The sequence below is a fragment of the Malania oleifera genome, chromosome 13 (genome assembly GCF_029873635.1).
Source record: "Malania oleifera isolate guangnan ecotype guangnan chromosome 13, ASM2987363v1, whole genome shotgun sequence".
Lineage (NCBI taxonomy): Eukaryota > Viridiplantae > Streptophyta > Magnoliopsida > Santalales > Ximeniaceae > Malania > Malania oleifera.
The window spans coordinates 4,119,095-4,135,500 of NC_080429.1; the positions used below are offsets into that span (position 1 = coordinate 4,119,095).

Below are 16,406 nucleotides of genomic sequence, written 5' to 3' on the forward strand. Positions count from 1 at the left end.
ATTATATTGTATTCACGGTTCGAATTGTGAACCGGGTTTAAGGAGAGAGTTGTATCTCTTGTAAGCAGTGAATTATGAGAGAGTTGTACCTCTTGTAAGCAGCGGATTGTAAGGGAAGTTCCATCCCAATTTAAGGAGCAGAGATTATAGTGGAATCCTTGAGTGGGTTGCTCAAGGCGAGGACGTAGGCCGGGTTGGCTGAATCTCGTAAAATCGCATTTGCATTCTCTCTTCTCTTATCCTTTTACTTTCCGCACTACATTTCATTTCTCATATTGCATGTGTATGTTGAATAACTCTACACGCACTTACCTTGTGGGAAGATTCACAACATAAGCCATCCCTTCCGATTGAAAGGGGATCCACCCGACTGCGGGGACAGAAAATATGAACTGTGGTGTGATCAAGAGCAGAATCGCACAGTTGTGCAGTTGTATTCCGGACAATACTACGTGGAGGATATCAACTACACAGACTACTCAATGCGGCTGGTAGATCCAGGCGTGCAGAAAGACAACTCCTGTTCTTTGCCTTCTCATTCTTTGGGTGACTGGAATTTCAGCTACAGAGATCCCTATGCCCTGGAGACTAATGGATGGAACAAAGCCATAACTTTTTTGGACTGTGCAGCTGCAGTAACTTCTGTCCAGTACTACGTGGACATTACCCTCTGCGGTAGGGGCAATACAGCTGAGAATGCTCATCCCATCACCTCTTCTTCATCCCCTGGAGATTCCTGCCCCAACCATTCTTATGCTATCTTTGGACGAAAGACCATGTCAGATGTGGTGGACTCTTGCAGCATCCGGATGGTGGCCTGGGTTCAGAATCCACCAACAGCAGGAGATTTAATCAGTGATAATAATCATCAGCAAAATATTTCTTTCGCAACCATCCATGACAAGCTGGCTTATGGGTTTTGGATTTCATGGTATAACTTTCGCTGCGGCCGGAAGTGCTTCGAAACGGGTGGCTACTGCCTCCGTGATAACAATACCATTACCTGTAGATGGTGCTATATTAATCCCAAGTTCACCTCTAGCCGCCCCTTCAAATGTGCGTGATATTTATTACTTCTTTTTCATCCATAAATACTCCTCTGCAACTTAAATATTCAGTTCAGTTGAGAAAGTTCTGATCATGTTTATTGCTTCAATAATATAGGTCTCTGGTATGATTTTCTGTGGTGTAAGTACTCTCTCTCTCTCTCTCTCTCTCTCTCTCTAGAATTTGTAAGCTCACCACTTTGCTTTTTTGTTTATTTTATGCAGACGGTCTGCCATTTGGAAAATGGGTCATTGGTAAGAATTTCTTCCTTCAAGTTATAGGATATGAACTTTAACCATATATTGTATACATAGGTGACCCATAAGGCTCAAATGAAGCATGCATTTTGGTGACCAAGATTACTGGATTGAAAACGTGCACATGCACAAAGCACGTCTAAAACCAATTTTATAAGCTTAGAATACCATTCGGGGTGCGAAAAAAAAAAGATACTATAAGCTTATAACCTAACAAAAAAAAGAAAAAGAAAAAGGAACAGCTCTGTTATAAGATTAAAAAATCATTCATGAGGAAAAGAGTCTTCCTGAAGTGCTTTATTTGATTCTATTCATGACATGATCTGTTATTTGGTTCTCATCCCTTAAAAATTAAATCCACCTCAATTCCCATGTCATTTTCTTTACTTACAACTCGCCAAGCAACCTTTTTTTTTTTTTTTACTTTCTTTTAGGACTTTATATGTTAAATTTGGCGTCGTTCTCTATATTTAGTAGAGTTACCAAAAACATTACCTAATTACTACAAACATAAATATTATTAACAGCCACATAGCATCAATTTGCAACATGATTGTAAAATTTAAACTGCCGACCAACCCGGTGATGGGTTTGTTGAACTATTTGTTAGGACTCTGTGAACAACCAAAAAACATTACGAATATTAGAAATTTACGTGGTTTGGTCAAAATTGACCTACGTCCACAGACCACACCACAAATTCACTAAAAACCGCTGGAAAAATACAACTCTCTTCTTCCTCTCACTCTCTTTCTCCTTTCTTTTCTTCTCTCTGTTCTCTCTGTATCTTACAACTCCCCACAACTCTTCTATTTATAGGGCTGATAATCAATCACAACTTAATTACAATAAACCAAAAATGGGAGTTACAATCGTCAAGATAAATGGAGATAAATGGCATAGCTTGCACAGCTTGCAAACCACGTCTCCAGCTTTGCATTTCCAGCTTTTGGTTCTAGCTACGTCTCCTGGCTCCAGTTATAATAATCTCCCACTTGGAGATGGAGACACATCATCAACCAGTATCATGAATAAATGATGTGCTCAAAATATGTTTTTAGGCATGAAGACCAACTGAAGTTGAACACAACTTCAGTTTTTCTGTGTTCACCACCTTAGTTAACATATCTGCCGAATTTCTGCTACCTTGGATTTTTTCAAGTGTCAATACGCCGTCCTCTATCAGAGATCTAACGAAGTGATAATGCAATCCAATATGCTTAGTTCTAGAATAAAATGCTGAGTTCTTTTCCAGATGTATTGCACTCTAACTGTCACTGTTCAAAACATTCCCCTCATGCTTTAATCCAAACTCCATTAACAAACCTTGAAGCCAAATAATCTCTTTACTGGCTTCTGTCACTGCTACATACTCAGCTTTTGTAGTGGATAAAACAACAATTTTCTGTATCTGTGACATCCAACTAATAGCTGTTATGCCAACAGTGAATATCTACTTGGTGGTGCTTTTGCGATGATCAATTTCACCTGTAAAATCAGCATCTACAAATCCTTGGATTTTCAAATCGCTGTTGCCGAAACATAGACACTTATCAATAATACCACGTAGATATCTCAAAATCCACTTCACTACTTCCCTATGTGTCTTCCCTGAATTTGACATATACCTGCTGACAACTCCCACTGCTTGGCCAATATCTAGTCTGGTACCAACCATAGCACACATTAGACTTCTAATGGCTGAGGCATATGGTACCTTAGCCATGAAGTCTTTTTCTTCATCTATCTAGGGAGACTGATCCTTAGAGAGACAGAAGTGACCTACCAATGGTGTATTTATAGTTTTGGCGCTGGTTATGTTAAACCTCTGTAAAACACGACTGATGTACTCTAACTGAGATAACCGCAACGTTCTTTGTTGCTTATCTCTAGAGATCCGCATCCCAAGAATCTACTTTGCAGGACCCAAGTCTTTCATATCAAATTCCTCGGATAATTGCTGCTTCAATTTTCTGATCTCTTCTATATCTGATTCTGCAGCTAGCATATCATCAACATATAACAATAGAATAATATAGCTAGCACGATACCTTTTGAAGTAGTAATAGTGGTCGGCATTGCACTTCTGAAAATTGTTCCTCTGCATACAACTGTCGAATTTCTTATACCATTGTCTAGGAGCTTGTTTAAGACCATACAAACTCTTCTTCAATTTGCGTACAAGATTTTCTTTACCTTTTACTAAGAAACCTTCTGGCTATTGCATATAAATTTTCTCATCAAGATCACCGTGAAGAAATGTCGTCTTTACGTCCAACTGCTTAAGATGTAAACCCTCTGAGGCAACAATACTCAAAATAGATATGATGGTTGTCAGTTTGACAACTGGTACAAAAATATTAGTGTAGTCAACTGAGCTTTATACTTCTTGGATCCATCATGCTTTTTTTTGATCCTGTACACTCATTTGTTGTGAAGAGCCTTCTTACAATTGGGCAACTTAGGTAGTTCCCATGTTTTGTTAGAGATAAGAGACTTCATCTCGTCTTTCATTGTAAGCTCCCATTTGCTCGAATCTCCTACTTGACATGCTTCAACATAGCATTCAGGTTCTCCTCCATCTGTAAGAAGTAAATGGTTCACATACCTCCTGTTTGGTACATGCTACCGAGAAGATTTCCTAAGCACTAGTGCTAGAGTAGGAGGTGGTGGTGCAACAATCAGCTCCACATGTTCCTCTGCCTGAGGAATATTAGTATTCTGCTGAGAATTCTCAATATTCTATTGACGTGTCCTTAGACCTTCTAAAACATCATCCACATCTAGAAAAGGTTGTTTCAGACTCAGTAGATTCTGTTGTGTGTCTTTCTTTGTACATTACCTTTGCATCAAAAATCACATCTCTGCTTCTGATCACCTTTTTGTCTTCATCATCCCAAATGCGATATCCATATTCATTTCCACCCAAATCGATAAAAGTGCATTTTCGGGATTTCAAATCCAGCTTATTCCTAACATGATCATTGATATATACATATGCAATACAACCAAAAACTTTCAAAGTGAAAGTCTTACCTCTTTGTTACTCCATACTTCTTCTGGTATACTATAGTCCAATAGTACTGATGGACTCTTGTTAATAAAATAAGCTACTGTGTTGACTGCTTTTGCCCAAAACATCTTTGGCAAGCCCGACTGCATGCACATGCTTTTGGATTTTTCTGTCAACGTTCTATTCATCCGCTCGGCTATGCCGTTGTGTTGAGGTATACCTGACACAATTCTTTTCATTCTGATACCATACTCATAGCAGAATTTCTTGAATTCTGTGTCAACATACTCACCACCATTATCTATTCTCAACTTCTTGATTTTAAAACCAGCTTCATTTTCTACCATTGCTTTTCAAATTTTAAAAGTATAAAAAAACATTAGATTTATATTTCAGGAAGTAAACCCATACCTTCCTTGAATGATCATCGATAACTGTGACGAAGTAATGCTTCCCACCTGTGGATGAAATGGTTGTTGGTTCCCATACATCTGAATGAACTAGTTTAAGTCTCTCCTTTTTTGGGGTACTGATGTTTGTCTGGAAACTGACTTTCTTCTGTTTCCCAAATATGCAATCCTCATATATGTCAATCTTCGCCGACTGTAAATCACTCAACTTACCCTTTGAGTGCATCACCCTGAGTCCCTTCTCACTCAGGTGTTTGGTCGTTGATGCCATATGTTGCTATCATCATTTCTTGTAGCAACTGTAATAGACATGCATGCATAAGGATTTACATAAAGAGTACCACTTTTCTTACCTCGTGCAATCATCAATGCACCTTTCGAAATCTTCCATTCATCACTAATGAAAGAAGTGTTATATCCTTCATTTTCAAGTTGACCGACTGTGATCAAATTCTTCCTCAAGTCTGGTATATATCTGACATCTCTTAGTTTCCATACTGATCCATTCATATTGATCTTCATTATCCCTTTGCCGGAAATGTCATAGGGTTGATCATTGCCAAGATATACTTTATAGAAATTACCTAATGTATACTCCTTTAGGCAATCTCTACTGCAAGTGACATGAAAAGAAGCTCCAAAGTCTAACATCTAAGACTCTTTTTTGCTCTCCAAAGAGCATATCAGCAAATGATCATTTTTTGAAGCAATATTGGCTTCTGTCTTTGCCTTCATCTCATATTCTTTCTTTAGACTTCTACTCTGGTTCTTGTAATGACTAGTTTTTCCACAATTCCAGCACTCAATAATTTTTGTGCTCTAGAAACCTGTGCCCTGAGAACCTCTAGGATTTCTGGATTTAGACCGCTTGGGCCTAGATTTGTCGCAATTAATTGATCGTCCATGCCTGTTTCCTCTGCCTCGACTTTCCATGTTCAAGGCTGAACTCAAAGTGGAGCCATGGTTTGACTGCATTCTGATTTCCTCCGTCAAAATCATACTGACGACCTCATCGTATACAAGCTTTGATTTCCATGTAGAGCTACTGATTGTAGTAACAACACCATTCCAACTTTCAGGAAACTGACTGAGAATGAGTAGCGCATGAATCTCACTATCAAATGTTATCCCGACTGAGGGGAGTTGATTCGACAACTCGATGAAATTATTCAAATGCTTGTTAAAACTTTCACCTGCAGACATGGTCATAGTAAATAATCTTTACATAAGATGTACCTTATTAGTGGCTGAAGGCTATTCATACATATTAGAGATTGCGTCCATCAGAGACTTGGTGGATGATATGTGCTTGATATTGAATGCCACAGACTTTGACAACGTCATTCTGATAGCTCTGAGAGCTTTTCGATCAAGAAACTCCCACTCGTTCTCGTTCATATATGTTGGCTTACCCTTCAATGGTAAGTGCAACTCCTTCCCAAACAAATAATCTTCTATCTACATCTTCTAGAAACTGAAATTGCTACCATTGAACATTTCGATTTTTAAGCTTTTTTCGTTTGACATCTCGATTCTCTGATCTAGAGATGGAATTAGCTCAAATGGATAGCACAGTTAGATCTAGAATGGTCGAAAACCTTAAAAATTGTTCAAGTTGTTAAAAGAACGGACCCAAAACGACTTCGAAAAGCCCAGTCAAAGTTCAAGTCAAACCTGGTCAACAATGCTAAGGGGGCCATGCCAACGTGGTAGGGTGATGACGTGTTAGTGCTGATGTGGCACTGGGGCCCACCTTTTGATGTGTCACTGGGACCCACTTGCTGACGTGGCATTGCTGACGTGGTGGCTGACTCAGCACCGTTGACGTGGCCGAGTTCTAAGGCGGCGGGTCGGGGACTGGGTCTAGGTCGGGTTACCGGGTAAGTGTCGGGTTTTTGGGTTGGCCTAAGGTGGTTTGGGTGAGGAAGACGCATGGCACGATTGGGGTCCGTGAGCGGCAGGTCACCAACGTGTGACCAGCGCGTGGCGAGGCAAATTGCTCCGGCTAGGCACGTGTGCCTTCGTTTGAGCTCCTTTTGAGCTATAGTTTGCACCTTTGGCTTCGTCTTGGCAAGGTGAATGTGATGGTGGCCTAAAAATTTAATTTCAAGTCGCTTGAGAGAGCTCTGATTTCAGTGAACAACTCCAATATGGTATTTCTTCTCCAACCGTGATACCACTTGTTAGGATCTAAGGAGTCCATGGGTGGGCTTGATACACATGGGTGAACACCAACTTGACCCAAAAGCTTAAGCTTATTGGGTCTTGGGCCCAACCATGTATATAAGCGCCCATCATCCACTCTAATTTTTCAATGCGGGACAAGCTCACAAGTGGAATTCTCAACAATCTACCCCTCACTTGTGAGTTCCAACTCCTCCCCCTTGAATGAAAAATGTTTCCCTTCTGGTAGTAAGCCTAATTCTCCAACAGCTGCTCAAGTGGGTCTTACCACTGGCATTTTACGTGTGTCAGATTGCATTCCACATGCTTTCGAACCTATCCTACCTCTCACATCTTGACCATATTCGGATCCATCCCTAGCCTAGATGATCCTTATTGGCCTTGGCCACACACTTGGTCCTCCAACTGTTAGCACGTTAGGAGAATTAGCTTCATGTCGGCTCTGATACCATTTGTTAGGACCTTATGAGCAACTAGAAAAATTAGGAACACTAGAAATTTACGTGGTTCGATCAAAATTGACCTACGTCCACGAAGTACACCACAAATTCACTAAAAATGGCCGAAAAAATACAACTCTCTTCTTCCTCTCTCTCTCTTCCTCCTCTCTTTTCTTCTCTCTGCTCTCTGTGTATCTTACAACTCTCCACAGCTCCTCTATTTATAGGGCTGATAATCAATTACAACTTAATAACAATAAACCAAAAATGAGAGTTACAATCATCAAGATAAATGGAGATAAATGGCTTAGCTTGCACAACTTGCAAACTGCGTCTCCAGCCTTGCATCTCTAGCTCCTAGCTCCTGCTAAGTCTCCTGGCTCTAACTATAACACTATTCAGACTGGTGTGTCAAGTCAATGATGGAACTAGTCATGTTAGCATGGGATATAATATAATTATGATGTCACATATGTGTGTTTATATACAATTTTTTTTATTTAAAATATATAAAATCCAAAGTATACCTTTTTTTTTTAAAATGAAAACCCCAAAATTTATTGATAGCCCTCACTTATAGCGGAACAATTCCGTGGTTACAAATATGACACATGTGATTTACAATTAAACTATTAAAACTATCCCAAACATCAAAACCAATACAGCCTGTCAAAACTCGTACTATTATCCAACTAAAATATTATAAACATGCAAATATGTAATCAAAACAAACAAAACACAAATATAAACAAATTACCTGTAAAATGATGTCAAATACGTGGAAACAAAAATCAAAGGAAAACAGACAAGAACTAAATGAGGACAATTAAAGACGAAGACTTGAAATACTCATCTTATCCATACGAATGAGACCTCTCATTTTACTCGACTGCACATCACTTACAAAATATCTTCTCGTGTTACCTCCCTTGCTTTGATGAGTCAAGTAATTCACCATTTGAGTTCCTTCACTATGCATTGAGGTTAATTTTCCTAAGTACATTTAATAATTAATTTATGGGTGTTCAAACTTTGCTAATTGACATGTTTGAAGATATTTTGCAACCAAGTCAACTTGGTGGACCCCCCAGCAAGTCAGGCTGCTTTAGACTGAGTTGTACGGTTTGGTCTGGGTTCAAAATTAGGATTAACAATTATAAAATCATCAAAGTCAACTTAGAAATTACACTTTACTTCATATTTCAGACTAAAAAATTTATTTGTTTTCTAATAGTATAAAATATGTGTGTATGTGCGTTCCTCAAGATTTCCACGTTAAAGGATTTTAGTTTAAACCTAATTTCGGAGGAAGTAGGAAGGAAGGGGTATTAGATAGGAGTTGTGCTACCTCTCTGTAGCCTAGTACTGGTTCTAATAATTTTTCAGATACCTGGTCAGGACAAAACAAATGTTCATAGGATAGCAATCTTATTATCATGCCAAGGTATTGCTTGTTACATCTTACTCTAGTTGGTTAATATTTATGCTTATAATAATTAAACAATGTAGGTCTCCCAACTTATCCAGATCTATATCCTACCTCTGGTTTCCGACATGGTAAGTAGTTAAGATCTCTCTCTCTCTCTCTCTCTCTCTCTCTCTCTCTCTCTCTCTCTCTCTAACTTTGTTTCCTTTTGCTATTTCTTGGACAGATGCTTTGATACTTGGAGGTTGGACCATTCGTAAGATTCTGAACTTGTTGAAATCATTAACTAGTGAAATTTGGCTATAATTAAAATAGCGGTGCTACATTTGTCATTCAAACATCACACTTTTACTTACCCACTACTTTATATGATTGTACCGTACACATAGTACAATGTGCACAAAATAGTGAGTAAATAAAAGTGTTACATTGAGGGGGAAGTAAGTATAACTTTTCAGTAATTAAAATGCACATTGATCAAGAATACTCTTAAACACAAAGCAAGCCTACAACTAATTAAGCAAGAGGTTTTATTATTAATGTTACACTTATTATTAGTAGTATCATATTATTTATTGTTTATCATAATAATTAAGGAAAAATAAATAGTAAGGGCGACTTGTGACTTTGGAGACCCCAAGGTCACGAGTTCGATTACTCGTTGAGGTTTTACGCTGGTGAATTACCAGAAGTGCATCAATGAGTGGATGACTTTCACCCCTTGGGTTTGGTGTCGTATCATTGTATCCAATGTGGCACAATGGTGACTAGAGTCCTCAGGTTATCAAAAAAAAAAATAATTAAAGGAAAAACCTAGGATTGTTATGTTACTATTAAATAAAAAGGGACAAGGAGAATGCCAAAAAAAAAAAAGCACACATTATGCCACTACCATTCTAGGGTTTCACTTGTTCTACTAAAAACATGCTTAGAATCCTTTTAAATAATCAACCATATAATCAAAGATGATGAACTTTGTCCATTTGGAACAATGAACTATGCTTTCATTATTCCATTTTTTGAATTAGAGAAATCAAACATTGTGGGTTTTTTAGCTCTAGTTAAGAATTGAAGACTCAAAATCTGCTAAATTAAAAGGCTAAATGCAACCAATGAATGACTAAGAGCTTTTGGCCCCCTCCACTTTCCATCTTGGAAATCATTCTTTGTAAAGAAACTTCCAAGCAGATCTGGATCTCTATGAAGAAAAAGTATGAGGGGACAGTAAAGGCAAAAAGAGCACAACTGCAAGCACTTCGAGGCGATTTCGAAACTTTACACATGAAGTCTGGAGAATCGGTGACAGATTACTTCTCCAGATGATGGCAATCACAAATAAGATGAGAATCCTTGGCGACCAAAAGACATATGACACTATCATTGAGAAGATTCTTCGTTTAATGACAACAAAATTCAACTATGTTGTTTGTTCGATTGAGAAATCTAAAGACATTGACATCATGTCCATTGATGAATTGCAGAGTTCTTTGTTGGTTCATGAGCAGAAAATGAATCGGCAAGACAAGGAGGAGCAAGCGTTACAAGCCTCGGCATCAAAAGGAGGGGGTTAAGGATGAGGGAAAGGCAGAGGTGGCAATGATGGCAGACACTCAAATCAGAAATCTGAAGATTCTGATTTTCAAGGGAGAGGAAACGGCCATGACAACAACAACAATTATTCAACACTTTCTTGGTCAAAGTCAGCAGACAAATCAAGAGTTGAATGCTATCGGTGTCACAAGTTTGGCCACTACAAGTCAGAGTGTTGTATTAATCTAAGGAGAGATGGTGGAAAAGCAGTCCATTTTTTCTGAGAAGGAAGAAGAAGTGTCTTTGTTGATGGCTTGTCACGTGAAGGAGGAAACCCACAAGAAATTCTTGTGGTACTTAGACACTAGCTGCAACAACCATATGAGTGGAGAGAAGTCTGTATTCTCTAAATTGGATGAAGCTTTTCATGATGTTGTGAAGTTCGGTGATGGCTCTACAATCTCTGTTATGAGAAAGGGAAAGGTAGCAATTCAAGCTAACAAAAATTCTATTCAAACTATTTCTAACGTTATCTTTGTTCCAAATTTGAGAACAATTTTACTCAATGTTGGTCGGCTACAAGAAAAGGGATATGGAATCTCTATAAAAAATGGAGTCTGCAGAATCGAAGATGAGAATTTGGGCTTGATAGCTCAAGTCAATATGACAGCCAACAGAATGTTTCCATTGTATCTCCATGACACCGCTCACTCGTGTTTTTCTACAAGATTGGGAGAGAAGGAATGGCTATGGCATTTTTGCTATGGGCATCTTAGCTTTGGCAAGTTAAAGACTTTACAATAGAAGAATATGGTGACAGGTCTTCCTCAAATTACAGCTCCTTTTGAAGTTTGTGAAGAATGTGTTGTTAGCAAACAACACCATAATCAATTCCCACAAGAGAAATCATGGAGGGCAAAGGCTGCACTGGAGCTTGTCCATTCCGAAATTTGTGGGCCAATAACTCTATGCTCTAATGGAGGTAAGAGATATATACTTACTTTCATTGATGATTTTAGTCGTAAAAGCTGAGTTTATTTTTTGCAAGAGAAGTCTAAAGCCTTTCTAGCCTTTAAAAGCTATAAAGCACTAGTTGAAAAAGAAGTTGGTAGTCCTATAAATATTCTTCGCATAGATCGTGGTGGAGAATATAACTCACATGAAATTGCAAGTTTTTGTGAGACTGATGGAATCAAGAGGTAGCTTACAACAGCCTGTATGCCCCAACATAATGGTGTTTGTGAAAGGAAGAATCACACTATTCTAAATATGGTGGGAAGTCTTTTAATAAGGAGCCATATTTCAAAGAGCTTCTGGCCTGAAGCAGTTAACTAGAGCATTCATATAATGAATAGAAGTCCCATACTTACTGTTCAAAATAAGACACTATAGGAAGCATGGAGCAGACAGAAACCAGTTGTTGATCACTTCAGAATTTTTGGGTGTGTTGTATATGCCCATATTCTAAATCAGAAGAGGAAGAAACTGGATGACAAGGGAGAAAAATATATTTTTCTTGGCATTAGTGATTAGTCAAAAGCTTATAAGCTTTACAATCCTAACACTAAGAAAATACTTATTGGTCGAGACGTAGTTTTTGATGAAGATTAAATCTAGGAATGGAGCAAAAATGTAGTTGGAGAGCCAATTCCAACTAGTTTTGATGGAGAAGATGGTGACAAAGCAAACCAGCCATAGCAACACCTTGCTCCGGTAACTGATGCATTTGAGCATCCTTGAAATGAAACTCATGCAGTCTCTGACGTCACTCTAATAGCACCAGAAGCAACGTCTAAATCACGTTCTCATCATGTTCGAAGGAGGCCAGCATGAATGTCAGATTATGAGGTTACTGGAATTGATCAATATGAAGACCAAATCACTCATTTTGCTCTATTTTTAGATTGTGATCCTACAATGTTTGAAAGTGCTGTCAAAGAATCAAAATGGTGGAAGAATATGGATGCTGAAATTGCAGCCATCGAAAAGAATGACCCTTGGGAGTTATTTGATCTTCCAGAAGGGCACAAAACAATTGGTGTGAAGTGGGTTTACAAGACAAAGCTGAAGGAGAATGGTGAAGTCAACAAGTACAAGGCACGCTTGGTGGCCAAGGGCTACAAGCAAGAGTGCGGTCTTGATTATAAACAAGTCTTTGTTCCATTTGCAAGGCATGACACAATTAGATTGGTGATTGCATTAGCAGCTCAGAACTCATGGCCTATCTTCCAGCTGGACATGAAGTTAGCGTTCCTCCATGGAGATTTAAAGGAACTTGTATTTATCGATCAACGTCCTAGTTATGTGAAATTTGGAAATGAACATAAAGTGTATATACTAAATAAGGCTCTATATGGATTAAAACAAGCCCCACTGGCTTGGTATAATTGTGTAAAAACTTATTTCTTGAAGGAAGGATTTCAAAAATGTCCTTATGAACATGCACTTTTCATAAAAGTTGAGGATGGAGGGAAAATGCTCATTGTTTGCTTATATGTAGATGATCTAATCTATACTGGAAGTAATGTAACCATGTTTGAAAGCTTTAAGAAATCCATGATGGCTGAATTTGAAATGTCTTATATTGGCATGATGCATTACTTTATTGGCATAGAAGTGTTGCAGTCCTTTACTGGCATTCTTATTTCTCAAAAGAAGTATGTGGGAGAAATCTTGGACAGGTTTCAGATGAAGAATTATAATCTTGTGAATACACCGTCTGAGTTTGGTTTGAAGCTAAACAAGGATGATGGAGGAAAGAAGGTTAACAATACTTTTTAAGCAGATTGTGGGGAGCTTAATGTATTTGACTGCAACAAGGCCTGATATAATGCATGCTATAAGTGTCATTAGTAGATACATGGAGTGTCCAACAAAGATTCATCTTTTGGTTGCAAAAAGAATTCTCAGGTACTTGCAAGGTACTAAGGAGTTTGGGTTGTTCTTCAAAAAGGGAGAAAAGTCATATTTGTTTGGCTTTACAAGGTAGTGATTATGTAGGAGATTCTAATGATTGTAAAAGCACATCTGGGTATGTTTTCATGTTGCGAACGAGAGCTATTTCATGGTCATCAAAGAAGTAGCCAATCGTCACATTGTCAACCACTAAAGCTAAATTTTTTATAGTAACAACTTGTGCTTGTCAAGCTATTTAGCTGAAGAAGATTCTTGAAGAGCTGCAGTTTAAAGAAGATGAGCCTACTCTCATTTACTGTGACAACAGTTCAGCAATAAAGCTCTTAAAGAATCATGTTCAACATGGTCGAAGCAAGAATATAGATGTGAAGTATCATTTCTTGAGGGATCTCTCGAATAATGGAGTTATTAATCTAGTTTATTGTAGAAGTAAATACCAGGTTGCTGGTATTCTAACAAAGCCTCTCAAATTTCCAACATTTCAGAAGCTCAGGGAGCTACTTGGTGTTTGCAGTTCAAAAGACTTTATCTGAGGGATGGCTCTTCAAAGTTTAAGTCTTATTAAACTGATGTTATGTATGGAACATCAATTTAAGGGAGAGTTTGTAGGAGTCGGTTAGCATGATGTTAGTGCTGCCTACTTTGTAGGAGTTATGCCTAGGAGTTATTTAGTATAATGTTAGTGGTGCCTATGAGTTGTTTAACATGATGTTAGTGGTGCCTATTTTTGTGCTTGTAACCATTTTTTTTTATCCTATATAATGGTTATTTCCTTATCAATAAAGTAGTAGAGTTTTCAATCCAATTTTGTTTCCCTATTTTTTTTTTTTTAAATTTATTGTTTTCTTCTTCCATAATCTAAGGTAGTTTTTGGGAGAATGAATTTCAAACCTTAGATTTGAATTTGGATGAATTTGGACAACTTTCAATATAATTTTATACATGGTATAAACTTTTTTCCCACCCCAAAAGCTGTGTTTTGCATAGTTGTTGTCAAGAGGATTTTAAAGTTTGTAGTTACCTCTATGCTCACTAATCTGGAAGTGGATGTTCATCCAAAAATATTAAATGACTTCGCATTATTTATTTATTTATTTACATTTAGAAAAAAAATGAGCCACCATCCTTAATTTCTAATTTTTTTTTTTTTAAAAAAATGAGCCATCATCCTATTTCTAATTTAGGAATGGGAAAACTATGTGCAACTTCTAAATTCCAATTTATGTTTGGAGGCTGAGGGGGGAAGGCGTTATGCACCAAATATGCTCGGCCAAAATCAATCTCAAACATGAAAGCACAAAGGTACTTGCATGTACCTTTTTAATGAATGTAAAGTTTTAAGTCCACTAGCCCTCCACTACCACATTAATTTCAACAGCCTGCTCAAAAAGTTTCAGCACGATATTTGACATTGCCTGCTCTTGCATGACTAATATTGATATATTAATTAAGCGTGCTCTTGTTTATAACTTCATGCACATTTGTGTTTGTGGGTGGGTGGATAGGACAATGGAGGGTTGGCTAATGGGGATGTTTTCCAATGCAGGAGTATACGTTGTTGCACGAATTTTGTGTGGAAATCTTTCTGTTTTGGTGTTTTTGCTCTATAAATTTCGGAAAAGGCATTTATCAATGTATGCTAATGTTGAAGAATTCCTACAAAGTCAAAATAATCTAATGCCAATAAGGTACTCCTACTCAGAAATTAAGAAGATGACCAACAAATTCCAGGACAAGATAGGTGAAGGAGGTTATGGTTCAGTATATAAGGGTAGGCTTTGCAGTGGTAGTCATGTTGCAATAAAGATGTTGACTAAGTCCAAGGATAATGGGCAAGACTTCATTAATGAAGTTGCTACAATTGGGAGAATTCATCATGTCAATGTGGTGCGTCTTGTTGGATTTTGTGTGGAGGGATCTAAGCGTGCTCTTGTATATGATTTCATGCCTAATGGGTCTCTTGAAAAGCACATTTTTCTTCAAGGAGGAAATATATCCATGAGTTATGATAAAATATACGAAATTGCACTTGGAATAGCACGTGGGATTGAATATCTACACCAAGGATGTGAGATGCAGATTTTGCATTTTGATATCAAGCCTCATAACATTCTTCTCGATGAGAATCTCACTCCAAAAATTTCAGACTTTGGACTCGCAAAATTGTATCCAACAAATGATAGCATAGTAAGTCTTACTGCTGCAAGAGGAACGATGGGATACATTGCACCAGAATTTTTCTATAAAAATATTGGAGGTATCTCATATAAAGCTGATGTTTACAGTTATGGAATGTTGTTAATAGAAATGACAAGCAAGAGGAAGAATTTGAATGCATCTGCAGAGCACTCAAGCCAAGTTTACTTTCCTTTGTGGGCTTATGACAAAATCCATGAAGGGAAGGACATAAACATAGAAGATGATGCTACAGAGGAAGAGAGGAAAATGACAGAGAAAATGCTAGTTGTTGCTCTATGGTGCATACAAATGAAGCCTAGAGATCGCCCTCCAATGCACAAAGTTGTCGAGATGCTTGAAGGATCACTGGAAGTCTTGCAAATGCCTCCCAATCCTTTTCTATCTCCACTAGAGATGAAAACTAATGGTTGAGTCAATATAAAGCCAACTGAGTTACTAATATCGTCAGACAATCCTATAGATTCCATCAGTTTGGATTTAAATAAAAATGGTACAACTGAAAATTAAGCCACCTAATAGTGAACAACGTGTGAACATGTCAGGAATTTTCTACTTTGTAGTTGGATAAAGTGCCTCACTATCTTAAATTAGGATATGATTTTGGACCAAACTTTTTGTTTGTTAGTATTAAAATAAAGGATAATATGCATCCATAAAAGTTTGAGTAATCTATTTTGTTATATATTCTTCAACTATCCGTAGCTAATGAAAAGTAATAATTTTACTTCAGTACTTTCAAGTATTATTCCTGAATTGACACTATTTTCGTGAGAATGATGCGAATCAACAAGCACCTTTAAATGTAAACCTTTGGTGTGGTCTTAGAGGCATTCTAACTTTTTCTACTTAGGATTTTTCATTTGTTTTGATCTTGATCCACTGCTCTTAGTTTTTACCCAACCCATAATAAATCCATTTTGAGAAACTTTGTTTAGCTAGCCTTCACTATCATCGAGTCCAATATCTAAAAATTTAGCGCCTTTA

The 16,406-nt window shown here is 37.7% G+C and overlaps 1 protein-coding gene across 1 annotated transcript; it reads left to right on the top strand.

The window, feature by feature from the left end:
- Positions 1-318: 318 nt before the first annotated feature.
- On the top strand, positions 319-16,090 carry LOC131145397 (rust resistance kinase Lr10-like). The gene is made up of 6 exons (XM_058094418.1): positions 319-1,056; positions 1,165-1,188; positions 1,272-1,301; positions 8,861-8,908; positions 9,004-9,033; positions 14,770-16,090. Exons 1-6 carry the CDS (start codon positions 483-485, stop codon positions 15,831-15,833), a joined length of 1,770 nt encoding a protein of 589 aa, XP_057950401.1. The 5' UTR covers positions 319-482; the 3' UTR covers positions 15,834-16,090.
- Positions 16,091-16,406: the final 316 nt, after the last annotated feature.